The sequence below is a fragment of the Phocoena phocoena genome, chromosome 8 (assembly GCF_963924675.1).
Source record: "Phocoena phocoena chromosome 8, mPhoPho1.1, whole genome shotgun sequence".
NCBI classification, from domain to species: Eukaryota; Metazoa; Chordata; class Mammalia; order Artiodactyla; family Phocoenidae; genus Phocoena; species Phocoena phocoena.
Window position 1 is genome coordinate 99,707,595 of NC_089226.1, and position 27,755 is coordinate 99,735,349.

Sequence of the window (27,755 nt, forward strand, 5' to 3'; positions counted from 1 at the left end):
CAGACAGCACATCCTGCTCTCTGCTGGGGACCGAGTATGCTGCCCGCATGCCCAGCTGGGAGGTAAGCTACTTCCCCTTGCCGGCCCCCACTTGGCCGTCTGTGCCCAGAGCGACAGTGTCACCTCCCCGGCTGAGTGAGGTGTCCTCGTTCACAAAGCACCCAGTATGGGCTTCCTGGCTGACAGAGTCCGGCCTCCAGTCTCCCCGGGTTCTCAGGGAGCCCAGCAGCGAAGGTCCTGTTTTGACAGAGGGCTGGGGTCAGAGAATACCAGCTTTTGGTGTCAGAGACCTGGCTTTGAATCCCAGCTCCTCGGCTTCCTGGCTGGGTGCACTTGGGTCATTTACCTTAAGACTGCTCGTGTAACCCTCCCCCCAGATCGCTCCTGAGTCTGGAAAGAGAAGCTTTAATGGTTGACCACTGCACCTGGCATCTAGTGATTCCCTAGGAAAATGTAGTCCTTTCCTCCTCAGAGCAGCAAGTCCCCTCCAGTCTTTGGTAAACCCAACCCTCTGCCATCCTAGCTGGTAACAGCCCTCTCCTTTGATAAAACTGTGCCTTCTCTTCTGGGTCCAGAGAGGGCACTGAGGCTGCCCAGCCCTGGGGCCACCGTCTCCTTACCTGGGCACAGAGGGAGCACAGGATTCCAGCCCCAGAGGCAGTCAGCTTCTGCAGGCAGCGGGCAGGCAGAGGCAGGGGAGGGAGGCTGAGGGAGGAAATAGATGTCAGCCCCAGAGTGTGTGTGTGTGTGTGTGTGTGTGTGTATTTAGGGGTGGGGTGGGGGGAGGCGGGGACAGCTAGAGAGTGAGTTGTCACACTGGTGTTCAAGTAACATCCATCTCCATTGATGCGGACTGGATGTAACTGCTGGCAGCCCAGCTCATCCTACCTCCCTTTACGAAGGAGATTTTGCAAAAGCCCAAGGTCAAGTACAAGTGCACGTGGGGACACAGGTGTGAGCCAGAAAGTGTGAGCCCTAGTGTGCATGGGGGGTGCTTTTGAGAGCGACAGGTGTGTAGGAGAAGTGAGGAGGAGGGCGTCCTGTCCGTCTGTCCACTGCCCTGGACTGCCCACCCCTGACCCCATCACCCTCAGGAAAGAAACTGGTGCGGCTCCTCCCATGTGCCCGGGCAGCATGGGGGGACCGTCTGCGAGGGCCCCCAGGGGCTCTATGGCCAGGAAGGCAGGGCGGGGCCGTGGTAAGAACACAGGCCTGGCTGTCCATGCTGCCCGCATGCCCAGCTGGGAGGTAAGCCACTTCCCCTTGCCGGCCCCCACTTGTCCATCTGTGACCAGAGCGACAGTGTCACCTCCCAGGCTGAGTGAGGTGTCCTCATTCACAAAGCATCCAGCACATAGTAGGTACTCATAAAAATCAGGTTTCTTGGGCTTCCCTGGTGGCGCAGTGGTTGAGAATCTGCCTGCCAATGCAGGGGACACGGGTTCGAGCCCTGGTCTGGGAAGATCCCACATGCCACGGAGCGACTGGGCCCGTGAGCCACGACTACTGAGCCTGTGTGTCTGGAGCCTGTGCTCCGCAACAAGAGAGGCCACGACAGTGAGAGGCCCGTGCACGGCGATGAAGAGTGGCCCCCGCTCGCCGCAACTAGAGAAAGCCCTCGCACAGAAACGAAGACCCTACACAGCCAAAAATATAAATAAATAAATGAATTAATTTTTACAAAAAAAAAAAAAAAATCAGGTTTCTTCCCTCTTGGGGAAAAATGGGTATAGGCTGCAGGGCAAAGGCAGTACAGCTTTTATTTTAAATGGGCTGCAAATTCCCTGGAAGTCCAGTGGTTAGAGCTCCACGATCTCACTGCCAAGGGCCCAGGTTTGATCCCTGGTCAGAGAACTAAAAACCCCACAAGCCATGTGGTGCAGCCAATAATAATAAATAACGATAAAATGGGCCGGGCTCGGAGCCCATGGATGAGATGCTTGAACTGTACACGTTCGCATTGACCTGTTCCCGAAGTCTTCACTCCTGTTCGCTGACCAAGATTCCTGGGACCTTTCCTCCAACCTCAGCATCCCAGCCACCAGGATACTCAAAACATGTTAAGAACTCAGTACCCCCAGATCAGGGCCAGGGCACCCCCATAGGACTGACTCTACAAAACTCTTCCATTTTGGTACAGGCTTAATACAGGGCCTGGCACTGGATAAGTTTGCTGACACACTGCAATCCTGAGTGAAGAATGTGACGGGGAAACTATTGCTCACTGTCATCCAAGACGGAGGATCAGTAAGAGCCTTGATTAAACAAATCAGTAGCACTAGGGTAATGTCCCCTTTCCTCTTAGTGACGGAGGGTCTCCGTCTTCTGAAGACAAGTGCCTACAGCCCTCCCTAGGTGGGTGTTTCCGTTCCACTCGGGGGAAAGTACCTTCATCCCCATCCACCCCCCTCCACACCCAGCCTGCTGAGCCACAGACATCCTCTAAGGCCATGCAGGCAGTGAAGTGTGGCAGGTGACCTTGGGCAAGTAACTTCACAGCAATATGAATTTTTTTAAAGGTGCTCCTTCTGCACAGTCCCTGCCCCAAAGTGGTGCACAGACTGCTCTTTGGGCTTAGAAAGAATCCCCGCTTGGGAATTCCCTGGCAGTCCAGTGGTTAAGACTCCATGTTCCCAACGCAGGGGGCATGGGTTTGATCCCTGGTCGGGGAACAAAGATCCCGCATGCCACGTGGTGTGGCCAAAAAAGAAAAAAAAGAATCCCTCCTTTCCTCCTATAACATATCTTAGCTCTAGGGAATCAGGCTTGGGGTGGGGTCCAGCCCTCCTCCTGGCTCTCAGCCCTCCCTCACCCCCTCCACTAGGTACCCTTGAGCACTGAACACTCTGCACAAGCCCTGATGGCGGCCCTGCTCACCTGCAACGCTCACTCCTCTGCCCCTTCCCCCAACCCTCGTTTCCAATCCTGTAATCACTGTGGTGACTGTCTCCCAACCATCCCCGAGGACAATTTATGAAAAGTTACTAAGACAAAGGAAGAAAGTACTCCAGATGAGCAGTGCCCTAAGGCATTTTCTAAACAAGGAGGCAGGGATGTTGGTTCCTGTAGGGCCCTTGGCTGAACTCCCACCGTGTAAACCTGCCTCCCACACAAGTCCCTCAGGCGCCACATGGAGGTGGCCTGGGCAGGAAGGAGTTGGAGTTGGGGTAGGGGGTGGCACGGGGAGGGTGTTCCGCACCAGACACTTGAGAGAAGTCTCGTGAGCCGTGGGGACTCTGAGCTGGGGCTCCCTGGCTGAAAGCAGAGGACAGGCGCCTCCAGGAGAAGATGCGATCAGAGAACCCTGCGGAGCCCTTCGCAGTGTCTGGCCGGCACTGTAGGCAGGAGGACAGCCAGGCTGCCAGATGGGCCCGTGTGGCGCTCGGAGTCCGGAGGAGAGCGACGTGATCAGGGCCTTGGCAAATAGACCAGCCAGTCCCACTTTGAATGTGCCTCAGAACCTACTGGAGGGCTTGTGACGTCCAGACCGCTGGGTGCCCCACCCCTAGTGCGTGCGATCCAGCGGGTCTGGGGAGGCGGCCTGGGCATCTGCATTCCTAGCAAGTTCCTCAGAGCGTGCCGATGCTGCTGGTTTGGCTGGGATGGAGAACTCGGGTTCCTTGCGTCTGGTGCACTCGGAGCGGGGAGCGGCAGCTGGGTCCTGGTGGCACTGGGAGGGGGGGGGGCTGTCCAGTGACCCCCCCCCCAGGACCTGGAGAAAGATGCAGCCACCCCAGAGCACAGGCCATAGGCCCTGAAGCACAGCCTTCTCCATGGCTGGCAACTTGACGTCAGAGCCTGAAAGAGCCAAAGTCAGGTCTGTCTCCCCATCAACCACACGTACTGCCCTGGAGGAGACGAACCAGAGCGTCACAGAGCCCTGCGGGGGTTCTGCTGCCTGTGGGAACTGTCCAGGTTCTCAAAGCAGCCTTCAAGTCCTCTCGGGATCCAGCACACCGCCCGCCAGTCCCTGCCCCCTTCCTCTCGGCTCACCTCCAAGCCTTTGCACTCCCGGCTGCTGCTGCCTGGAATGCCTCTTCCCTCCCCCACTCATCTTGCAAGACCCCTTTCTTTCTTTTTTTTTTTTCTAACATCTTTATTGGAGTAGAATTGCTTTACAATGGTGTGTTAGTTTCTGCTTTATAACAGAGTGAATCAGCTATACCTATACATATATCCCCCATCTCCTCCCTCTTGCATCTCCCTCCCTATCCCACCCCTCTAGGTGGTAACAGAGCACCGAGCTGACCTCCCTGTGCTATGCGGCTGCTTCCCACTAGCTAGCTATTTTACATTTGGTAGTGTATATATGTCCATGTCACTCTCTCACTTCACCCCAGCTTACCCTTCCCCCGCCCAGTGTCCTCGAGTCCATTCTCTACGGCAAGACCCCTTTCTGTGATCATCAGTGTCTCTGGGTCCCCAAGAGAATGATCATGGCATCAGGTGTGTTTAACGAACAGTCAAGGGAATGGGCCAACTGCCCCCCAGCCATGGGGCCAAGCCCAGAAGGGCTTTCTCCCTCCGGCCCTGCCTTAGGAAGCAGGCTTTCATGTTCCTTTCTGTCCTCTTTAAAGAGTCAATAAAACAGGAAGTGAGATGCACAAGAGGAAGCAGGTGAGCCATGCCCTGGACCCTCCATTCTCCCTTACTTGGGAGGCCCTGGAGTTGGCCACACACAGCAGAGGGGCAGGACCCCACATGACACCTTGCACCGGGTGGAGCACCCTAACGCCACCGTCACCCACAGGTGGAGGCTTAGCTCCTCACATGGCCAATAAGCCCCTCAGTGATCTGGCCCTGCCTGTGCCTCCACCTTCATTTCTGCTTCTCCCTAGTCACCTCCTATCATGTCAGCATTCATCACCCTGTACATACCAGGCTGTTTCTGCCCCCTTGTGCTGTTTGCTCCCTGCTCTAGAATACCATTTCCTCCCTTGGCCTCTCTGTGAACTCCTATTCATCCTTCAAAATGCTGCTCAGAGGTTACCTCCTCCGGGAAGACTTTGCTGAGCCTTTCAGACCCTACCTCCCACACCCCTGCCTCTGCACCTCTGCCCTCCATGGTAACTTTCACACAACTGTTCCCCACCCCATCACGAGCAACTGGAGGACAGAGACAGTTCCTGTTTTATCTCCTCACCAAAGCCAAGCAGCGGGCCTGACACGTGGGAGGGCTCTCAGTGAGCGTTTGTTGCATAGCGCGAATCTCTAGTATTGGAGATTAGGCCCGAAAGGAACCCCCAGGTCCTCACGGTGGCCAGTCTGGATCCACTGTTACTCATGGCCTGATGCAATTCTCCCAGACTCTGTTTTCACCTGTGGTGGGTACAACCCTGGGGACTAGTAACTCTCTGTTATTATTAACTAATAACTTTTCTCAGACCCACATGTATGCCGGTGAATCCCCACCAAAAAATATATACAGATATAGATTTTATATGCATTACATATATATGCTGCACCCAGATAATCCAGGATGGTAGGGACTGTTATCTTACCCACGCCCAGAGAAAAAAACAGAGAGGTTGAGTGGCCCAGCCAAGGCCACTCAGCCAGTGGGCAGAAGAGCTGGAACTCAGAAGCACGTGCTCCAGGGACTTCCCTGGCGGTCCAGTGGTTAGGACTCCATGCTTCTACTGCAGGGGGCACGGGTTTGATACCTGGTCAGGGAACTAAGATCCCGCATGCCACGTGGTACAGCCTAAACAAGTAAATAAATAAGTAAAAAATAAATAAACCAGGAAAAAAAAAAAAGAAGGTGCTCCAGCACCAGAACCCAGCACTTCCCAGATGACTGGACTCTCTGAGGTTCATTGTCATCAGCTCTGCAGGATAAGTAGGGCTGACTTTCTGCTGTTAAACATGCTCCACAAGCTTCGGGAAGCATCTCCGCAGCCAACAGGATCTACAGGTGTTACCGAGTCCAAGTTCGTACTGTTTGCCACACTGTTTGCCAGTAAACTGAGAGACCAATTGTTGGGGCAAGGCCTAGCGACTTATTCAGAAAGCCAGGAGACCAAGAAGATGGTGGACTTGTGTCCCAAAGGATTATCTTGCCTGAGTTAGAACTCAGGCTTCTTTTAGACTAAAAGGTGGGGGGGGCGGGGCGGGGCGGGTAAAGTCAAACACTTCCCGGTTCCAGCCAGACTCCAGAGGGGATGTGTTAATTTCTTCTTTCCTACAGCCATTCACAGGTGGGCTTGGTCAGGATGTTTCCTGTGAGCTAAACAAAGGGATTTTAGCTTAACATTCATTACCTGGGTGGCAGGGTTCCCAGAGGTGCGCCATTATGTATAATTTGAGCTTATAGGCAAAATCCCTTTCGTGATTAACTTGTAGCAAAAGAAATAGAATACAGAGGTTAAAGTAAAAGAAACAGATCCAATATGGAGTCAGCTTTGTTCTTCCCCATGACACAGGGACCATGGCTAGGGCTTCCCCTGGGTCTGTCTGCAAGCCCCTGGGGTGAGGTGACCTGCTTCCTGCTGGGTCCCGTACATGCTTTGGTCCCTATGATTTTGTGTGGGGTTTTTTCCCCATGACACCAGCTGGGTGGCCTGCAATTCAATTCTGACACTATCTCCACGGAGATATAACATCAGATTCCACAGGGTAAGGACTCAGTCCTATAAGACTGTCCCCTCCCCCTACTCAGACACCAATCACAAGTCCAGGTGTCACCTCTTCTTCTGATCTGAACTGGCTATCAGTCTGAGTTTCCAACGACCCTCTCCTTGGGTTTGATTAATTTGTTAGAACAGCTCACAGATCTCAGAGAAACGTTTTTCAGGAACAGCCAGATGGAAGAGATGCACAGGGTAAGGTATACGGGAGGGGCGCAGAGCCTCCGTGCTCTCTGGGTGCTACTCTCCCCATATCTCCACATGTTCACCAAAGTGGAAGCTCTTAACCTCGTCCTTTGAGGGTTTTATGGTGGCTTCGCTACATAGACATGATTGATTGAATCATTGGCTGTTGGTGAGTGACCTCAATCTCCAGCCCCTCTTCCCTCCCAAGAGGTGGGGAAGGGGGGATGTGTGCTAATCCTCTAACCATGTGGTTGGTTCCCTTGGCAGCAAGCTCCCAACGCTAGGTGCCTTCCTAAAGGAACCTCAACAACATAACAAAAGACACCTTTGTTTTGCTCTCCTCCCAGGAAATTCCCAGGGTGTTTAGGAGCTCTGCCAGGATGGGGACAAAAACCAAATATATATTTCTTATCATAAATCACAGTATCCCATTCCCCGGCAGCCTTGTCTTTCCAGCCTAGAAAGGCCCCTTCCTCCACTGGTACCCTCCCTCTGTCCCTGGCTTTTATTAGCAGAACAGATTGGGTGAGAACTTCCCTGATGGTCCAGTGGTTAAGACTCCGCACTTCCACTGCAGGGGGCACGGGCTTGATCCGTGATCCCTGGTCTGGGAATTTCCACTGCCTTGTGGTGCAACCAAAAATAAACAAAAAACAAAAAAAACAGATGGGGTGGAGAACTGACATGGAATTCTCAGCGCCTCAGTGACTTTGACCTTATTTTTTTTTAATATTTATTTATTTACTTCGTTGCACTAGGTCTTAGTTGCAGCAGACGGGCTCCTTAGTTGTGGCATGTAAACACTTAGTCGCATCATGCCTGTGGGATCTATTTCCCTGACCAAGGAACAAACCTGGGCCCCCTGCATTGGGAGCGTGGAGTCTTAACCACTGTGCCACAAGGACAGACCCTTGACCTTATTTTTAATCCCACTTTACAGATTCAGAAACTCAAGTCCAATTTTCAAAAATAAAAAGGACTAAGTTTAAAAAGATGAGAAAGAGATAAACAAACTGAGGTTTAGAACGAGGCCAAGAGGGAAGCCGAGGTTCCAAGTCAAGTCACCCTGATCTGACCCTCTGTCCTCAACCATAAAAAATTACGGTGGTTTTCATCACTATCACGTTCAAATGATTACCACACGCAGATTGTTCTCAGTGCTTTACATGGGTTATTTATTTAATCCTCAGAGCAACCCTACAATTTATGTCCCCTTATTAGCCCCATTATACAGATGAGGAAATGGAGTCACCAAGCCGGTAGGTGACTTTCCCAAGGTCTCTAGTGGGTGAGCATTGGAGCTTCAGGCTTGAGGCAGGAGATAGATGGGCCCCAGGCTGAGCAGCCAGAGTCTGTTGCCTGCGGACAGATACTCCAAGATGAGGAGCAAAAGAATAGCCCTTAGCTATAGCCCTGGTGGCGCAGTGGTTGAGAGTCCGCCTGCCGATGCAGGGGACGTGGGTTCGTGCCCCGGTCCGGGAAGATCCCACGTGCCGCGGAGCGGCTGGGCCCGTGAGCCATGGCCGCTGAGCCTGCGCATCCGGAGCCTGTGCTCCGCAACGGGAGAGGCCACAGCAGTGAGAGGCCCGCGTACCGCAAAAAAAAAAAAAAAAAAAAAAAAAAAAAGAATAGCTGAGCCGTGCCCAGAAAAGAGATAAAAGACCAAATATTCCTCATTCTTGAAGTCAAGGAGTCCTTCCCAACTCTACATGTGCAGAAGGGCTCCTCAGAGGTCAAAAGGGAGGGGGCATCATCTCGTAGTAAGTGATGTCAACCTACCCATAGCTCTCTTCGCTAGAATCCATCTTGGCTAAGAGATGCGTGTGCACACATGGGAGGACTCTGAGATAAACCAAATACGGCCTCAGAACCAGGCAAAGCAAGATGATTGGCCAAAGGAAACCGGGAAGGAATGCCCCATATAAGTGATTCAAACTATCACAAGGGCATGACTCTCTCTCTCTCTCTCAGCCCGCCCGTGTGTCTATCCACACGTAACCCTTTTCCTCCTAATAAACACTTTACTTGTTTCACTACTTTCCATCTCTATATGGAAATTCATCTCTACACAGCTGATGGGCCAGGGCTTTGTAACTGGCCACTTGTCCCTTGTGGTCTAGTGACTAGGATTCAGCGCTCTCACTGCCGTGACCTGACCTCAATCCCTGGCTGGGAACTGAAACCCTGCTTCAAGCCGCTGCAGGCTGAGGCCACCCAGCATCGGGCAGATGAGCTCTGGTGCCCGTGAGTCTTTGCGAGAATGTAGAGTCATGACCAAGGTCTCAGGGCCCTCTCTCTCCAGGACAGCTCAGCACCACTTTTCTCGAAGGCATCCTTCTGCCCTTGGCCATGAGGAAGCTCCCCTGCTCTTTCTCTGCCTTTCCAGGGACTTGGGAGAGATGCCTTCCTCACGAGTAAGGTCCGTGATCCGTTAGAAAACACCTCTCTGAGTATTATCTAATTCCATGCCTATTTTACAGATGGGGAAGGTCCCTTGGCTCCTGAGAGGTGAAAGCAGGATAGAATCCAGGTCTCTCAACTCCTCTGTCTGGTGTTCTCCCTGGCACCTAAAACCCCCCATCAGGGAAAGCTCTCTGTTACAACAGAATGCGAAGCAACGTATTGACAGAAGGAATGATGGATTGGAGAACCAGCACACCAGTGGGTGAATGTTTGCTGAGAGGCGGGATAATTGAGTAGTCTCAAAATATCTCCCCATAATATACTTTCTATTTCCAAAGAGAAACACGGTAGCTGTAGAGTGGAGAAACCTGGCCAACCCCATCTCACCCAGTGATCAAAGATCTATCAGCAGTAATAGGACAAGCCGTACGATGAGCCTTGGGTTTGAATGCAACTAGAAGGACACAACATCACCTCTGGGGTGTTGCTGCCTGTTATGGGTTGAACTGTGCCTCTATTCATATATTGAAGCCCTAATCCCCAGTACCTCAGAATGTGACTGTATTTGGAGATGGGGTCTTTAAGAAGTGATGAAGTTAAAATGGGGCCTTTAGGGTGGGTCCTAATCCAATCAGACTGGTGTGCTTAGAAGGAGAAGAAATTTGGACCCATAAAGAGACATCAGGAGTGTATGCGCACATGTGAGGGCTTAGCAAGAAGGCGGACACCTGCAAGTCAAGGGGAGAGAAGCCTCAGAAGAAGCCAGACTTCTGACAGCATGATCTTGGACTTCCAACTTCCAGAACTGTGAGAAAATACATTTCTATTGTTTCCGCCACCAAGCCTATGGTATTTTGTTGTGGTGGCCCTAGCAACCCATACACCACCAAAAATGCATAAACTGTGTCTAAGCAGGGGGAAACCCGAGACAAACCCAAATGAGGGCCATGCTGCAAAATAACTGGCCTGTACTCCTCAAAAATATTCACGCTATGAAAGACACAGACAGAGGGATTGTCCCAGATTGGAAGAGGCCCAAGGAACATGGTCCTGACCTTGGACTGGACCTGGCCTGGGAAAAAATCCTTCTCCTTTGCTGTAAAAGCACGAGGACGATAGGTGAATTGAATAAGGTTCATAGATTAGACAGTTGTGTCATACCAATGTTGAATCCCTGATTTTGATCTTTTAACTGTGGTTGCTTGTTTTTTAAGAAATACACACCGCAGTGTTCAGAGTCCGTCACGTCTGCAACCAGCTCTCTCACGCTATATGGAAGAAATTATGTGTGTGTGTACGTGTGTGCGCGCGTACATACAATCAGAGAGAAGGTGAGCGCTGAAACAAATGTAAAAGGAAGTTAACAGTTAACGTTTGAGCAATCTGGGTGAAGGATATATGGAACTTCTTTTCAGTAAGAATGGAAGTATTTCAAAATAAAAAGTTGAAAACCTCCCATCGTCCCGCAGGAAGGTCACCTCACCAGCCCCTGCCCCCCTCCAGCCACATCTCCTCCCCTTCCCAGCCCAGCTTAAGTCCGATGTTTCCCCACCTCTCTATGCCCTGCCCTCCCCACCCCCCAAATCCCCTCCTCTTTGGCACAATACCGCTCCCCTCGACGGCACCCCCTGTGCCCACCGGCGCCTCTGCTTCTGCTCAGGCAGCCTTCCCTCCAGAAACTGCCCTGCCTCTGGGTTCGCAGGCTCTACCTGCTCTGCTCCCAGGGCCCTTAACGCACGGAGCTTCCCCCACCTCGGCGCTAACCACAGTAAAAGCTGATCACTACCAAGTGTTCAGTCGTTGTCACAAATGACTTATCACCCCCAGTATTTGTCTCTTTCGGTCTCCCGTCACCCTGCGAGGTAAGCAATATCAACCCCAATCCACAAACGGGGAACCGAAGCTCAGAAAAATGATGTGTCCCAGGTCACAGCCAGAAAGTGACCAGGGGGCTGGACTGGAACCAGACTCTAACTACCAGGCCACATGCTCTCCCCGCTGCTATGAATTATAACGACCTGTGGGGACTAACGCTGGCTGAGCTGGGCTCCTCCAGACCCTGCGGTAAGGCTTCCAGGAGACGAGGACTGAGGACAGGGACAGCCCCTCCCTCGGAGGACGGCCCCTGATGAGCTAATACAAGCAAGGCTTGGGACCCTGCTGGGCGCGTGGGAAGCGCCCCTGTCTGTGAGCCAGGCTGGTTGTTGTTAATAGACTTTATTTCTTAGAACTGTCCCAGATTTACAGAAAACCTGAGAAGATAGCACAGAAAGTTCCCATATACCCCACACAGCTCCCCCTGTAATTAACATCTCACATTAGGATGGTACATTTATTACAATTAATGAACCAATGTTGACACATTGTTACAACTAAAGTCCATTTCCTTAGCTTTCACCTAAGGTCCTTTTCTGTTTTAGGATCCCAGCCAGGAGGCCACATTATCTAATTGTCTGTTCTCTTGTTTGTTATCGGTAACAGCCACGGTGGTATTAATGGCCTTAATCCCCCAGGAGACCTCTAGGAGGTACTTCTTCTCCTGAGTGGGGAGTCTTCTCAGCAGAGTCCAACGGCCTCTGGCTTCCCCCTTCAGCATCCGTGACTCCTTCCCTCCATCCCCATCTCCCCTCCCCCCATTCCAGATGAATTGGGAACCCGTCTGAGGTGAACAGCTGCTCCATCTGTCATCACGGGTGACCGCCGAGCCCCAGGGGCGCACGGTCTTTTTCTGCCAATTACAAAGACTGCCATGTGCTGGAGAAGGCAGGGATCTCACTGCTCTGGGGGAGACCCCATGGCTGGGAACCAGCTTGCCCTAACACAGTGTCAGGCTAGAGAGGCCCCTCAAGGACCAGGGACACATCGGAAGCCGAGGCCGCTCAACGGGCTGGTGGGCGAGGAAGGCTAAGTCCTGGGCACTGATCCTTCCTCTGCCCGGATGCTGCTCCCCTGTCGCCCTCTCTCCTGTAGGATGGGCACTCCCGCCTGAGGGTGTTCGTGGAAGCTGTGCCGCCCAGTGGTCACTCTGATCATCCGTCCCAAACCTGATCACACCTGGACTCCGGACTCCCACCTGGCACCGCCCACCACATTCTCACTTCCTGCCCCTCATGCGCACCCCCTCCGCCCTACCCCAGAGGACAGCTTAGCCCATTTAACCCCTGCCTCACTGTCCCTGGACCCACCCACCCCACCCTAGCGCGACCCCAGCGGGGCACCTTGGAACACGGTGGGGAGCCGCTGACAAGCCAGCTTACGGAGGCACGGAGGAGTCCTCCGTGCGCGCACACTCTGTCGGGAGCCTTCCTGAGGATCCGGGGGACTGACAGCCCTTTGCTGGGCTCTACGAAGCCACTGCCCTCCATTTCCCTGGAGGTCTGCGGCCCACGTGGCTCCTTTTCATGTCCTCACCACGCTTGTCCCCAGACCTAGGTACCCTCTGACTCAGGAAGAGTGCCAGGTGGCCTCCAGGCACATCCCCCGCAGAGTGAGAAGAAGTTCAAAGGAAGCCCATCAGCTGGCTGCTGTCATGACAACACCAGAGAGGGTCCCTGTTACTATGGCAACACAGGCGCCACTTTCCAGACCAAGCAAGGCCCTTGTCCCCTGAATGCTGAAGGAATAGGAGGGCTTCCTCCCCCACCCCACCCACCAGTGATGAAACTGCTCCACGCCCCGTTCGCAGGAGAGCCTGGCCCCCAGAATGGACCGCAGAAGAGATCTTTAGATGCGGTGACCACCTGCCCCAGCCTGATAACAGTTAATCTATCTTTACATGTACCCCTCCCGTAGATCTAGAACATTCCAGCGTGGATGATAAATTAAATGGTGACCCTACTTTTAGAGTGTAGTTTGCCTGTCTGTTGCCTGCATGAGAAAGTCTGGTCTGTGAAGGCTTTGCTGGAGTTACCACTGCAAGAAAGGGCAGTGAGAGAAGCCAGGTCAGCCCTCAAATGCTGACGGTCGCCCAGGCCCTCCCCACACCGTGTTTATGATGGACCCTGAACCCCAAGGCACTGACCCTCCTCTTTGATCTGCCTTCGTCCCAGTGACTGTCCAGTGCTTCAGAAACAGTCACTTCGTCCTGGTGGTGTCCCGAGAAACAGCCTTGGTGTGCAGGACACTAATCAACGTCCAACTGGTCTGCACCGCCCCCCAGCTGCTCCGAAACCAGGAGGCGGGATCCTCCGTGGTCTCCACGGCTGGCCCTCTCACCTGCTGTGACACCACAGTCCAGGTAGAGTGGGGGCCACACTGGTGCCCATGACCACCCCCTGGAAGGGCCTCGCCCAGCTGTCTCTTCCTACAGGTGGACGGCATCCAGCAGAACCAGTTGGTGTCCAACATCGGCATCTGGATGGGGCCGCACGGTTCCATCATGTAGGACGGCGCCTTCCTCACACAGGCTGGGCCGCGGGCTTGGGTGTGAAGGGAGCACAGGTGAGCTTAGCACTGGCTTTGGAGCCATCTGGGGTCATGTCCAAGCTCTGCTATCACCTACTGTGTGACCTCAGATGAGCTACTCACCTCTTCCCAGCACCACCGGCCCCCCAGGCCGGCGCAACGCCTCTCAACCAGAGCTGATGTGAGCATTAGACCGGGCCTGCCCACGCCTGGCAGGCAGAAGCCACGGCAGGGCCTGAGAGGGCCGGAGTCCTCGAGAGCCCTCACCTTTATCCCTCCAGGAACTGAGCTGAGAAACGAAGCACCAAGGAGCTGAAAAGTCCCCTTCCAGGCCCCAGGAAGAAGCCAAGGCTGTGCCTGACCGTTGCCACCTCCTGATCTCAGAGGTTACAAAGCCCCAGATGAGGCAGAAGACAGCTGGGGCTGAAGCTCTGAGGGTGCGGGGTGGGGTGGGGGAGGAGCTGAGGGAGAACCCCTCACTGAAAGGGGCCACCGGCACCTGCTGACTCAGGTGGCAAAACGAGCCAGGAACCCAGGATGCCGGGGGTAACCCCTGAGGACATCTGAGCTTGTCACACCTGTCTCAACCCCAGCCGCCAGGCGCCAACCTCAGCCTGAACTAATATGGTAACCACGGGGTGTAGGAATTCTGTGCCTGGCACTGAGTGGGTTTCCAGATGTCTTTTTTTCCCACCCTTCCTGCCATGAGGGCTGGGGCAGGCTGCTGGCATCAGGGTTCAAATGTCTTTTCCTTTAAAATGTTATGTATTCCCAGGGGGACCGGGGGACAAATCTGTCATGCTTTGGACACCAGGATTTAAAAGCTACGGGAGCTAGCCAGAACTCATCACAGAAGGGAAGCGTAAGGCGAAACAGCTGTAGGCCATCAGGAATGAGCTGGAGGGCCCCGCAGAGGAAAGGCCTTCCGGTCGGGGTGGAATCACTCGTGAGTACTGACACCTTCTTTGTGCCAGGCCCTGGTCTCCATTGGTAGGACGTCCTCCCCAAGGGCACCGGCCCAGGCCCGAACCCAGGGCTCTGCCACAAGTACAAGTGAAGGTCGAGCGCTCAGGAGCTGGGGGAGGGTGGGTCAGCTCTTCTTGCAGAACATCTCCGGGTGCCGGCGTGCCCGTACCCCCACCGGGTGTGTGCAGTGCCACGCAGGCCAGCCAGGCGCACGGGACCCAGTGGCAGACCAGCCACAACCGCAAGGACAAGGATGACCCCAGCGCGCTATCTCGTGACCTCACTTGATCCTTAAGCACAGCCTTTGGAGGGAGGGGGTCAGCGCCATTGTGCAAATGAAGAGATTGAGGCTTAGGTTAAGCGGCCAGTGAATGCTGATAAGATTCAAACCCGGGTCTGTGAGATGACAGAGCTTTCAGGACAGGGTGGGCATCTGTCAGCCCCAGGGGGCTCCAGCCTCTCCATCTAGAAGATGGCCTGGCACAGCAGACTCGAACTGTCCCGAGAAGACAAGACGTGGTGGGCAGAGGACGGGGCAACGATGCACATCACCCAGGTGATTGCAGGTGGCGTCCATCCGCCCCGCTGGACCAAGCCTCGTATGTCGCATCCACATAGTACAGTAATCTGGATGCGCTGATTCTGTGTCTTCTCTCCTCCATCCTCTCCAACTGGGACTTCAGGCTTCACATCCACTGTGTCTTCAATGCCAGTGACTTCCTGCCCCTCCAGGCGTCCCTCTTTCCTCCCCCATCCAGCCACTGTGACCCAGTACAGCCCCCTGAGGCTTCAGCTGCAGATCGACAAGGGAAAAGGATACGGTGTCCCTGTGCTTTCTCTACCCACCCCCACTTCCCAGACATACAGTCGACCGAAGTTCATGAGCCCCTCTCCCTGCAGACAAGGCTTTTAGTTCCTACCACAGGGAGGGGGACCACCCCATTGTGGGGCTGCTTCAAGAGTCTGACCCCATGGAGGTCTGGCTCCTGCAGAGGACAGACCCCGTTCTGGTCCTGGTGCTGTACCAGCACTGGGCCGCTCCCACCGCCAACCCCTTCCAGTGGCCCATCCAGTCGGGCAAGTGGCGGTGGTGCTGGAGCTGCCCCTCCCCTCCCCCTCCTTGACTTCTCACCTCCTCAGGTGTCCTTTCGGTGACAGCTCAGGACCTGAATGATGGCCTTGGAAGGGTAGCTCTGCCCTGCCACTCTCACTACCAGTGCTTCACCGTTGCCACCTTCGCCCCCCTGGACACTGGCTCCTGGAGGGCCCGCGGGGGACCACTCAGAAGCATGTGTTCCTCCTGCCTGCTCCCCGTCTGCTAGGCAGGGATGAGCGGGTCACCAAATCCCTCCAGCCCCCTGCGAGCTAATGCGGACAAAGGTCCCCAGACGGGACTTGGTCTTCCTGAGTGCTGTGCAGGGCAGTGAGCCCCGACCTGCAAACCACTCCAGAGGGAGGAAGGAAAACGCCAGATCGCGAAGGCAATCAACCCTAACCTGCGCCGGGCATGGTGCTCCAGAGTGGCCTCACTTCTGACTCTAGAAATGATGTTCAGCATAAGTCTGCTTTGAATTTTATTTTAATTCATTAGTTTATTTTTGGCCGCGTTGGCTCTTCATTGCTGCGTGCGGGCTTCTCACTGCGGTGGCTTCTCTTGTTGCGGAGCTCGGGCTCTAGGCACGTGGGCTTCAGTAGTTGTGGCTTGCAGGCTCTAGAGCATGGGCTCAGTAGCTGTGGCGCATGGGCTTAGTTGCTCCACGGCATGTGGGATCTACCCGGACCAGGGCTCGAACCCATGTCCCCTGCACTGGCAGGCGGATTCTCAACCACTGCGCTACCAGGGAAGTCCCTCTGCTTTGAATTTTTTTTTTTTTTAATATATTTATTTATTTATTTATGGCTGCATTGAGTCTTCTTTGCTGTGCACAGGCTTTCTCTAGTTGTGGTGAATGGGGGCTACTCTTCGCTGCAGTGTGCGGGCTTCTCATTGTGGTGGCCTCTCTTGCTGCGGAGCACAGGCTGTAGGCACATGGACTTCAGTAATTGTGGCACACAGGCTCAGTAGTTGTGGCACACGGGCCTAGCTGCCCCGCAGCATGTGGGATCTTCCCGGTCCAGGGCTCGAACCCATGTCCCCTGCATTGGCAGGCGGATTCCCAACCACTGCGCCACCAGGGAAGTCCCTGCTTTGAATTTTTATAACTCAACTTCTGCAGACGGTAAATATGGATACACTTAGTGTATATTTAGGATTTTCTACATAATCTATAAATGGCACCATAGGCCACACGCTACTGTTTAACTTTCGTTCTACTGAACAATATAAATCTTTCACCTTAATATAGACAGATCTCTCTCTCTATATATATATATTTTTAAAAATATTTCCCAGTCTTTTTTTTTTTAATTTATTTTTATATTTATTTTTGACTGTGTTGGGTCTTCGTTTCTGTACGAGGGCTTTCTCTAGTTGCGGCAAGCAGGGGCCACTCTTCATTGCCGTGCGCGGGCCTCTCACTATCGCGGCCTCTCTTGTTGCGGAGCACAGGCTCCAGACGCGCAGGCTCAGTAGTTGTGGCTCACGGGCCCAGTTGCTCCGCAGCAAGTGGGATCTTCCCAGACCAGAGCTCGAACCTGTGTCGCCTGCATTGGCAGGCAGATTCTCAACCACTGCGCCACCAGGGAAGCCCTCTATATATTTTAAATAGATGCATGACATTCCATCAGATGTAGACAGATGTCACTGGTTAGCACCTGGGAGGGCAGCTGAATAACCAGCTCAGCTGTGTGCCTCTTCCTGAGCCAAGAGCCCCTCGCCTGCTGGATGAAGGGGTACCTGTTAGTTACGCTGCTGGGTGCCGGTTCAGGTCAGTTCCTCCTGCTTCTACTCCCTTTTTTTTTTTTTTTTTTAATTTATTTATTTATTTTGGTTGCACCAGGTCTTAGTTGTGGCACGCAGGATCTTCATTGCGGCATGCATGCAGGATCTATTTCCCCGACCAGGGATCAAACCCGGCCCCCCCTGCATTGGGAGCGTGGAGTCTTACCCACTGGACCACCAGGGAAGTCCCTGCTTCTACACCTTTTGGGAGCTGCCCGTGGCTTTGTGTTTCTGGAAGCCATGGTAACCCGCCCCCCCAACCCTGCCCCCCAGTCATTGGTCATTGAGGGCCAGGAAGAGAGGGCGCTAGACATCTGCTCTCCTGCTGCCCAGTTAACACCACGTCCTCGGAATCCCCTCTCCCCATCTGTCGGGTGGCAAAGGGAGCAAGTCGGCCCTCCCAGGGGGACTCTGAAGGCCGGGGCCAGGGCTCTACACGGCAGAGCGGTTCCCTCCCGCAGGGTCCACTACTGCAGACGTGAGCCATCCAGAACGAGGGAGGCACAGATTCCAAATTGGGAAGCAGCACCTATGACTCTGTAACTCGTGGGACTTGGGCTGGTCAGCATGCCCAGATCTCTTCCCTCCTGCCTGGCCGGCAGCAGTGTGGACCTGGGCTGGGTTCCAGACGCCATGTCCCTGCCTCAGTGCTTCGTGCCCAGGGCTCTAAGCCAGCCCCGTGCCTTGATCTTATCCTCATCCCGCCAGGTTTACTTCCTTTGCGGCACCTCTGCCTGCTGCCCCTCAGGGCTAAAGACTTACTCGACCACATGTAGCTCTGGGGCTGCAGGTGAGTCCAGGGTGGAGGACAAAATAGGGGGGTCCTTTGTTCTTTCATGTCTGCAGGCCTGTTCCTGGCTTCTGAGCCACGTGGGGAGCAGGACGGCAGTGAGCCTCAGGTCACCACAATGACATTGCCAGGCCCAGAGCATGGTGAGCTCTCCCAGGCCACTGGGTTTTGAGGATTCCTCCAGGTGGGAGTCTACGCTGGGGCCTGCAGGTATGAGGCTGTGGGCAGGCCCCTCAGGCCTTGGCCCTCCAGGGTGCGCTGACAAGATGGGGAAGCTCTGGCTATAGTGAGGGCAGGAGATGGTGTAACTGAATTCATTGGGGAACTAAGCTAAGCTAGCCAGGGTCCACCTCATCTGCAAAAGGGCAGCTTCAGCTCTGCCCAGTGTGATTACCAAGGGCTGGGGTTTGGGGAGAGAGTTGGAGGGGCCCTTGCCCAGCCCTGCCATCCTTCAGATCCCTTTTGTCTGGCAGGTTCCACCATGAGCTGCAACCCAAGACCTCTCCTCTGGGTAATTCTTTTGCTGTTGGCTGTTGCCCTGGTCCGAGGGGTTGGCGTCTTTGTGGACCTGAGCCAGACCAAGCCCAGAAGCTCCTGGAAGGCAACAGAAGGTAAACAGGCTGAATAGACCCTTGTTTCAAGCCTAGTGAAAGCAGGTGTGGAAAAGCTACTTGTGGTGACTAGACAGAATCATTCCCAGCTTAGACTTGCGCTTCAGAGTCCGCTCTGTCCTTCCAGAACTGCGGCCTCTATTATTGGGTAGAGTCCAGTGCCTCCCGGGACTGACTTTAGGAGACTTTGCCTCTCCGCAAGGAAAGGCAGCATTCCAGGCAGAGAAAGCAGGACGAGAAGGTAGGGGGAGGTCAACTCACGGCAGAGTCAAAGAACAGCAGTAGCTGGGAATCGGGAGCCTGGCGGGGCTAATGGCCTGTGAGGGCTTGTCACCTTCTCACAGCCACAGGAGGTCTGACTGGGCATCCTCGAAGCATGCCACTTGGTTGCCATCATGGATGAGGGAATCCAGAGCTCCCGGGGCCGAAAGAACTAACCTTGACTTGAACAAGCTCCACCCAAGGCCCCCTTGAGCCTCCCAGCCTCCCATAGCGGATGCTGGCTACTCCTCCCCTCACCAGCCCCCCTTCCCACTTACTTGGCCCCTGGGACTGGTCCACACAGGGTTGGTCGGCACAGGCTGAATGGCAGCCTGTTGGCCCTGATGCTGCCTGATGCCATAGCGGGCACAGCTGCCAGACAGGTCAGTACCAGTGCTGGCTGTGCTGCCGACCGTCTGCTCATGTATGACATGGGCCTTCACCTCTGACTTGTTGGTCTGGAAAGGTCTTTGCTGCCGTGTAGAGCTTCTAGGGTGGGAAAGGTAACCCAACCTAGGTGGAATGGGTTGGGTTCAGCCGGCCGCTGGAGAATCTGGTGGGGAAGTCAAACTTGGTTTCAGATACCTCTCTGGCCTTTGGTAGGGCATGAGTTAGAGAGGTGGCGTAAAGGGAACCACAGTGCTTGAGTCAGGCCCGTGGCCTTGACACCATGGAGGCACTCTCCAGCCCTGGCCAGCTCCATCTTTTCTGTTTTCAGGATACTGGTCGAATACAAGCCAGGCTGTTTGAGTTATAACCCTGGCTCTGCCTCTTACTAGCTGTGTGATATTGAGTTATTGAACTCTTCTGGGCCTCGGTTTCCTCATCTGTAAAATGGGAATAATACCTATCCCCATAGGGGTGTTGGATAAAATGAATTAATAGACAAGAATCCTTAGAATAGTACATAACAGCCAACATTTACTGAGTACGATTAACTACCAGAATTTCTCTTCCTCCTGCCCCAAAACTAATGCTTACCTAAATTTTTTTTTTTCTTCCCCATATGAGGACAAGCTTATAGCTCAGGATGAGGAAGGGCTAGGGGAAGCAGCTGCCTTAGGCTCTTCTAGCAGAATAGAGCACTTAGGCAGGAAGATCCAGACACTTGCTATGGAAGTTAGTTAAGGAACTCCCCTTAGCTGGGACTGTTTCCCCATCTGTGACTAGGGATGACTTGTTCTGTCCAGCCTCCTGGCTTGTACAGGGCCTACGGGATATACTTTTCAGGGTTAGTGTGAAATAAGTGAGGACTCTCAGCTTGGATGTTATTTGGAGGAGCCAGGCTGACAGGCTCTGAGGGGTCAGGGATTCAGCTCCATCCAGGGCCAACTCTTCTTACCATTGCCTTCACTGCACAAGCTCATTGTGAGCGTTTAAACAGCACGGAAGGGTGGTTTTGGGAACGGCATCGATGCTGTGTTTAAACCAAGCATGAGTCTATAGATGCCAACTGGAATCACATTACGTAACCAACTTTTCTCTTTAACTTTCTTTTTCATGCGAAGGTAGACATCTTGTGTCCTTACCTATTACTTGTAACAGCTGCATTCTCCTTCGTATCACGGTTGAACTATATATTGGATCTCCTTTTTTAAAAACAATTTTTTTTAAATTAAAAACAAGTTTTAAAAAAATTTTTGACCAGGCCACATAGCTTGCAGGATCTTAGTTCCCTGACCAGGCATTGAACCTGGGCCACGGCAGTGAAAGCAGCGAATCCTAACCACTAGACCACCAGGGAACTTCCTGACCTTCGAATACAATTATGTAAGCGTGTAATTCTTCGTCTACCATTTTCTCAGAAGAAATTCTTAGAACTGCTGGGTTGAAAGCTACATCCCTCTTGACCGTAGGGCTCTGGGAACCTACGGGTGCCTGTTCCCCACACTCTTGCCATCACAGGTCAGTAGCGTTCTACGGCTTTGCCTATCGGAGCATCATTGGGTAAACAGCATTGCTGATTTAACATGGACCTCTTTGATTAGACGCCAAGCATCTTTACAGCCGATTATATCTTATAAATCGCCTCTTTGTGTCTCTTATCTATCCTCCTGAGTTTGTTTCCTTGTCTGTAAAGAGCTTTCACAAGTCAAGGGGTGGATATCCTCATGTTTCAAGTTTCCCACTGAGTTGGCCATTGGTTTTTCTTCATGGGGTCCTTCCATCCTGCTGTTTGAAAGGATTATGTAATGATGAATATTATTTCCGTCCTATTTTTATCTTTAAATGTAGCAAAGACCTTCCCTAACCTATATACTCATAAAAGTATCCATTCACTTTTTGTAAAAAGTAAATGCAGGTGTTTTTCTCCTGCTGTTGCGTGTATACAGGCTCATGATTTTGATAGGTAACTTCGGCAAACGCTATTTCCATTGTACATAGATTTCTGTCAACAGTTCCACGTCAAAGGGTCCTGTTTACAGAAACAAATGTACAAAGTATGTGAACAATGAAGGTCCTTGCAGCGCTAAGTTCCCTGTGCTTTCCCTGGAGGGAAGCGATCTAAGTTTTGACTTTCCTGGATATCAAAATCCAGCCCAAATTTGCCCAGTTTAAAACTTCTTCCCTCACCTGAAACCACCTCCTGGTATAAGAAGGCACCTGAGCCTTGAGAACAGTTGAGTCAGACTTGATGGGGATAATTAACAAACCATTTTTGCTGACTTGCGGCAGGAAGCAGAGCTGCTCGGCGCCTGTCAGGTTTTCTCTCTTCCTGCCTTTTGGGGAGAGGGCCAGGGGCCGTGACTGCAGCTAGGGGATACCCAAGGGGGATCTCCACCCTCTCCATCTACCCCTGGCTCCCTCATCTTTACACTGAGATCATGGCGCTTTGCCTTAAATAAAAAGGAGAATACTTCACAGCCTGTTTCTTCAACTTAAGCAAAATTCAACTCTGTAAAGTGACTCCATGCCCAGACATTTCTGTAAGGGTGTTTTACATAAAAGTGCCACTCTGGGGCTTCCCTGGTGGCTCAGTGGTTAAGAATCCGCCTGCCAGTGCAGGGGACCCGGGTTCGAGCCCTGGTCCGGGAAGATCGCACATGCTGCGGAGCAACTAAGCCTGTGCGCCACAACTATGGAGCCTGCGCTCTACAGCCTGTGAGCCACAACTAGTGAGCCCATGCGCCACAACTACTGAAGCCCGTGCGCCTAGAGCCCGTGCTCTACAACAAGAGAGGCCACGGCAATGAGAAGCCCGCATACCACAATGAAGAGTAGCCCCCGCTCGCTGCAACTAGAGAAAGCCTGCACGCAGCAACGAAGACCCAACGCAGCCAAAAATAAATATAAATAAAATAAATTTTAAAAAGAAAAAGTACCACTCTGTTCCAGCAGTAGGAAGACCAGATACCCAGGTCAACTTTCAGAAGCAAACAACTAAAATCCCAGATTATTTATGTGTGTGTGTTTTTAAAAACATGTTTGAAACATTGCTGAGCTAATATTAAAAAAAAAAAAAAAAAAAAAGGCATGCACAGAGGCCAAAAATAAAGTAAAAACAAAAATTCTGGGAAGTGAGCCCAGCTGCTATTCTGGGATTTCTGCAGAAGCCTGGAGGTCTTGACATTCTGCTTTGATGAGCACAGGGAACTACAGATCAGCCCAGAGGCTGCCAGAGATGGGGAGCCTAGTGTAGGCCTCTGTCCAAGCTGGGACTCAGGGGGCTTCATCTTCAGGCCAGAGTGAAGGAGAAACAAACCACCGCATGGAAGCGGGCAGCAAGGGATCTTGCCTATCTTGACTATGGTGCTGGATGGATGAAAAAAAAAAACTACCCTGAGGATTAAGAGTATAATTCCCTCTTCTCTAGTCCAGATTCTTAGTCTAGGGCAGGGGTGAGGACTCTTGAAAGTTCAGTTTGGAGAAAACCTCAAGGGCTGAATTTAATTTAAAGTGATCCCAGGGTGAGAATTAAAGTGGTCTGGGCTCAAGCAGAAGCAAATGCAAACCCTGACTGAAAAAAGAAGACATGATTTCAGCCAAAGTCTCAAAGAATTCTCAAAGTCACAGATAAAATGAGCATTTCACAAACCCCAAATCACAAGACACCATAAAAAAGAGTGAAAAGGGGCTTCCCTGGTGGCGCAGTGGTTAAGAGTCCGCCTGCCGATGCAGGGAACACGGGTTCATGCCCCGGTCCGGGAGGATCCCACATGCCGCGGAGCGGCTGGGCCCATGAGCCATGGCCACTGAGCCTGTGCGTCCGGAGCCTGTGCTCCGCAACGGGAGAGGCCGCAACAGTGAGAGGCCCACGTACTGGGGAAAAAAAAAAAAAAAGAGCGAAAAGACAAGGCTCCGACTGGGAAGATAGTTGCAACACAATAAGGGATTACTATCCAAACTATATATGCTTTTTAAAATTGCCACAAATCAAAAGGAAAAAGACAACCCAAATAGGAACATAGGCAAAGGCACAAACAGGGCTTTCGCAAAAGATAAACTCAAATGGCCTGTAAGTGGATAAAAAGATGCTCAACCTTATTAGTAATCATGGATGTGAAAATAAACTTCAAGATACTATAATATAACCCCCAGATGAGCAAAAATTTAAAAATCAGAAAATATTAAGGGTTGGCAAGGGTATGGAGACAGGTACACTCATCCATTGCTAATCAGAGTGTAAACTGGTACAACCATGTTGAAAAATAATTTGTCATTAGAAAACAGACTTATGGTTGCCAAGAGGGAGGGAGGGTGGGGAAGGGATGGACTGGGAGTTTAGGATTAGCAGATGCAAACTATTATATACAGGATGGATAAACAACAAGGTCCTACTGTATAGCACAGAGAGCTCTATTCAATATCCTATAATAAACCATAATGGAAAAGAATATGAAAAAGAATATATATGTATAACTGAATTATTTCGCTGTACAGAAGTTAACGCATTGTAAATCAATACTTGAATAAAATACATTTTTAAAAAGTTTGTCATTACCTATAATATGATCTATATAATAAATCCTCTCCTAGGTTAATATCCTAGGAAAAACCCTTGTACCAGAATGTTCACAGAAACACTGTTTATAATCGCAAAAAAATTGGAAACCCATATATCCATTACCAACAATAGGACATATAAGTGCAGTGTGGGGTATTCCTATAATGGGATTCTACAGTGAATGAGAAGTAAGGGTTAACCTGTCCAAGTTTATCCCTTGCAGGCTGGCCTCCCAGAAAAGGAGGCCTCTTATAAGGCTCCATGGAATCCAGCCACTGCCAAGTGCCTAAGGCGCTGATCAATTACAAAGCTTGGACCCCAGCCCCTGAATTATGTCAGAGGAGGGGCTGGTGCTTCTCCAACCATGAATGCAATGCAGTGAGTCCTGCTGCCCACGAGCCACATCAAACAGCTGCAACGGCATCCTTTGGACCCTAGACCCAGGATCCCGTCAAGGGAAAGAGCTGGTACAAACACCCCGCCACCCACCCACCACAAAACATGGAGCTGGCAGGTTAGGGCCTGAAGCAAGGTTCTGCTACATCGTACTGTTACTGTCTCCCTTCCCCTGAGGACAACAAAGGAGAAGCTGTGCTTCCCAATCGGGCAGCTCAAAAGTACCTTAGCCCGAGGGTGGGAATCATTCGCCAGAGCGCCCTGCCCAGGATGAATGCACAGTGTGGGACCTGCACATCTGTACAGCTGCCCCCTGTCTCTGGTGAGTGCTGTTCCAGCAACCTAGGGGGAGTTCTGTTTGGCCATTTGCCCTTGTTGGCACGACAGTGAAGAACTACAGCTACGTGTATCAACACAGCTAAGTCTCAGGAACAATGCTGAGCAAGTGAAGTCAAAGAAAGCAAGTTGAATGATTACATTTATACAAAGTCCAAAGATAAAAAGGAAGAAAAATATACAGTGGGCTTCCCTGGTGGCGCAGCGGTTGAGAGTCCGCCTGCCGATGCAGGGGACACGGGTTCGTGCCCCGGTCTGGGAAGATCCCACATGCCGCGGAGCGGCTGGGCCCGTGAGCCATGGCCGCTGAGCCTGCGCGTCCGGAGCCTGTGCTCCGCAACGGGAGAGGCCACGACAGTGAGAGGCCCGCGTACCGCAAAAAAAAAAGAAAAATATATAGTGACAAAATTATAGAAGCAAAGGAATAATGAACCCCTATTTCAGGGTAGCAGTTTCCTCTGCGGGGGGAGAAAGAGGGATGCATTCCTGGAAGGGCACACAGAGGGCCCCCAGTGCTGTCTTTCCTAAGCTGAGTGGTGGATACAAGGGTGGTTATTATCCTTTAAACTGAAAAGATATGTTTTAGACACTTCTGAATGAATGTATCAAAATAAAAAACGAAAAAACTTCTAAAATGTTGGTTAAAGACCTGTTCCAAATTCTGAAAAACTTCAGATGAGATCTTAGACTTCACGCTGCTGGTTTGAAACCAGCCACCTCCCAACCTGCCTTACGACGACCTGCTGGGCGTTATTCCACCATTCCTGCCCTCCACCCTCCACGCTGTCCGTCTTCCCCTTCTGGCTCTCTCCTCCCTCCTCACTTCAGCAAGGCAGTGGGGCTGCCAGAGCCTCTCCTTCCACAAGCCAAGCCTACCCTAGGTCCACCTAGTGAATTTTTACTTCTCCAAAATGTGCCTATGTCGCCTCTCCCCAGATTTACCTTTCATAACAGCTGCACCCCGTCCTCTGCATTGGCACCTCTATGAGAACTCTACAGCCCCACGGTTGTATCACCTGTGTGCTCCCACCTCTCTGCCTAATCACGTTCCAGTTTGTGTTATCAGAGCCTTGTAAACGTAAGATTTATGAAGGAAGAAGGCCACATCGGCCCTCACCTTTATAACGCAGGCGTGGAGGGTCAAGGGCCACCAGGACCCCAGCAGAGTCAGTGGATGCCACTGCAGACAGGAGCAGGGAAAAAGCAGCCAGCTATGGAGTGCTTCCCATGCTCTGCACACAACATCCCTGTGCAGTAGGCACCATTAACTCAGTTTTACAGGTGCAGAAGCTGAGACACAAACACATAAGTCATAGAGAGCTGCAGCTCTGGGATTCAAACCTGGCTTCTGACTCCAGAGCCCACGCCTAACCATAGCACTACATCCTGGAACACCGTGGAATTGCCCGCTTCTGTCTCAGCTGATGATGGAGGAGTCAGCTGTCTCTGTAGCCGGACAGCTTAAAATCCCAGCTCTACTACTTATGGTTTCCAGTCTGTGGAATGGGGAAAACAGGGCCCGGCCGTGGTGCTGACAGCTCGGTCCTGGGGTCAGTGTTACTGGGGAGACTAGTGTAACTACAGTGCCCCCAGGTGGCCGCCTTGGTCAGTGCTCCAAGGCCAAGCAAGCTTCAACAGTGGACGGGACAAGGGTGGGTCTGGGGACTGGGTCCTCGGGCATGAACGATCCAGGAATGGATCGTCAAAGGGGTCAAGCTCATGTAGGATGCAGTAAGTATTAATTACAAAACTTCATGAGCCTAATAACGGACCGGAATAGGTGAGCCCTTTAGAATCTACCAACTGAGCCCTACTTCCAAAAGGTTCACCTGCAAGACAGCTGAGCTGAGATCTGGGGAGACGTGGCAGGGATGACAGCTCTCCATTCCATTCTGGCTGAAATAACGAAGTCTGTCATCCATTCCCCCACCCCCACCCCTCCCCACCCCCGCCTTTTGTTTCTGCGGAGAGACAGAGCCTGGGCGTGGTCTGAGCTCCAGGTTTGAATCTGTCTGCCCCTCAGCAGCGGTGAATTGAATGCCAGCAATGAGTACACGGTCCTGCCCTCGGGAGATTAAAACCTAGTTATGAGAGACAAATGCATAAACACCTCTAAGGTAACGTGGTTAGAACTATGCCAGAGGCATGAACCCGGGCTGAGTGAGGGCACTCGCCTGGCAGGGCAGGGACCCTGGGGAGAGCAAACAGTGTCGCGGTAGAAGTAAAAGTAGCAGCAGCAGCCGTTAAAATGTGTACGGCGTTCGTCACGTCCATCACTGCCCTAAGCACTGCTCACACACTAACCTGCTTATGCCTTTCAACGTCCCTAATAAGTGCACTACCCCCGTCTTCCAGATGAAGGCACTGAGCAGACGGGAGTTAAATCACCTGACCGAGGCCCCTCACTACTAGGCGCCAGAGCTGGGATTCAAAACCCAGAGTCTGTCCCCAGAGTCCCAGAGCCTATCTCCCACCCTGGACTGCAAAGGGACATGAAGCCCCGTGGGGGTGCAGGAAGCTGCCCAGTTGCTGGACAGCTAAAGGCAAGGTTGTTGCAAGCATGAAATGAGAAAATGTATGTAGTGTCTGGCACACAGCCCTTCTGCCCGTGAGTGGAAAGAGGGCAGGAGAGATGAAAGCACTTCAGAGCCTTACGATCCACATACCAGTCCTTCTAGGGCAGTGGTCTGGAACTGACTGGGGGTGGGGGCGGGACTATAGTCCCTCTGAGATATACTCTAAGCCCCGCCCCCCAGTGCACATCTGCATGGATACAACACACGCTTCACACAATCTGAGGGAGACCACGGTGCCCTTTCCAACCCACAGGTCCCCCAAGAACCTCTGTCCGTATGTCCCGCAGTTTCCAGTTTTTCTGGAAACGAAGGCAAACCTTAAGAATGCATCTTTAAAAAAAAAAAAAAAAAAAAAAAAAAAGAATGCATCTTAG

At 52.3% G+C, this 27,755-nt stretch overlaps 1 protein-coding gene across 1 annotated transcript; it reads left to right on the forward strand.

The window, feature by feature from the left end:
* Nucleotides 1–11,218: 11,218 nt before the first annotated feature.
* ZP1 (zona pellucida glycoprotein 1) lies at nt 11,219–15,907 on the forward strand. The gene is given in 9 exon segments (XM_065882452.1): nt 11,219–11,279; nt 13,265–13,452; nt 13,525–13,595; nt 15,269–15,337; nt 15,339–15,406; nt 15,486–15,666; nt 15,726–15,742; nt 15,745–15,773; nt 15,776–15,907. Coding segments are annotated over 9 exon segments (816 nt in total).
* The last annotated feature ends 11,848 nt before the right edge of the window (nt 15,908–27,755 follow it).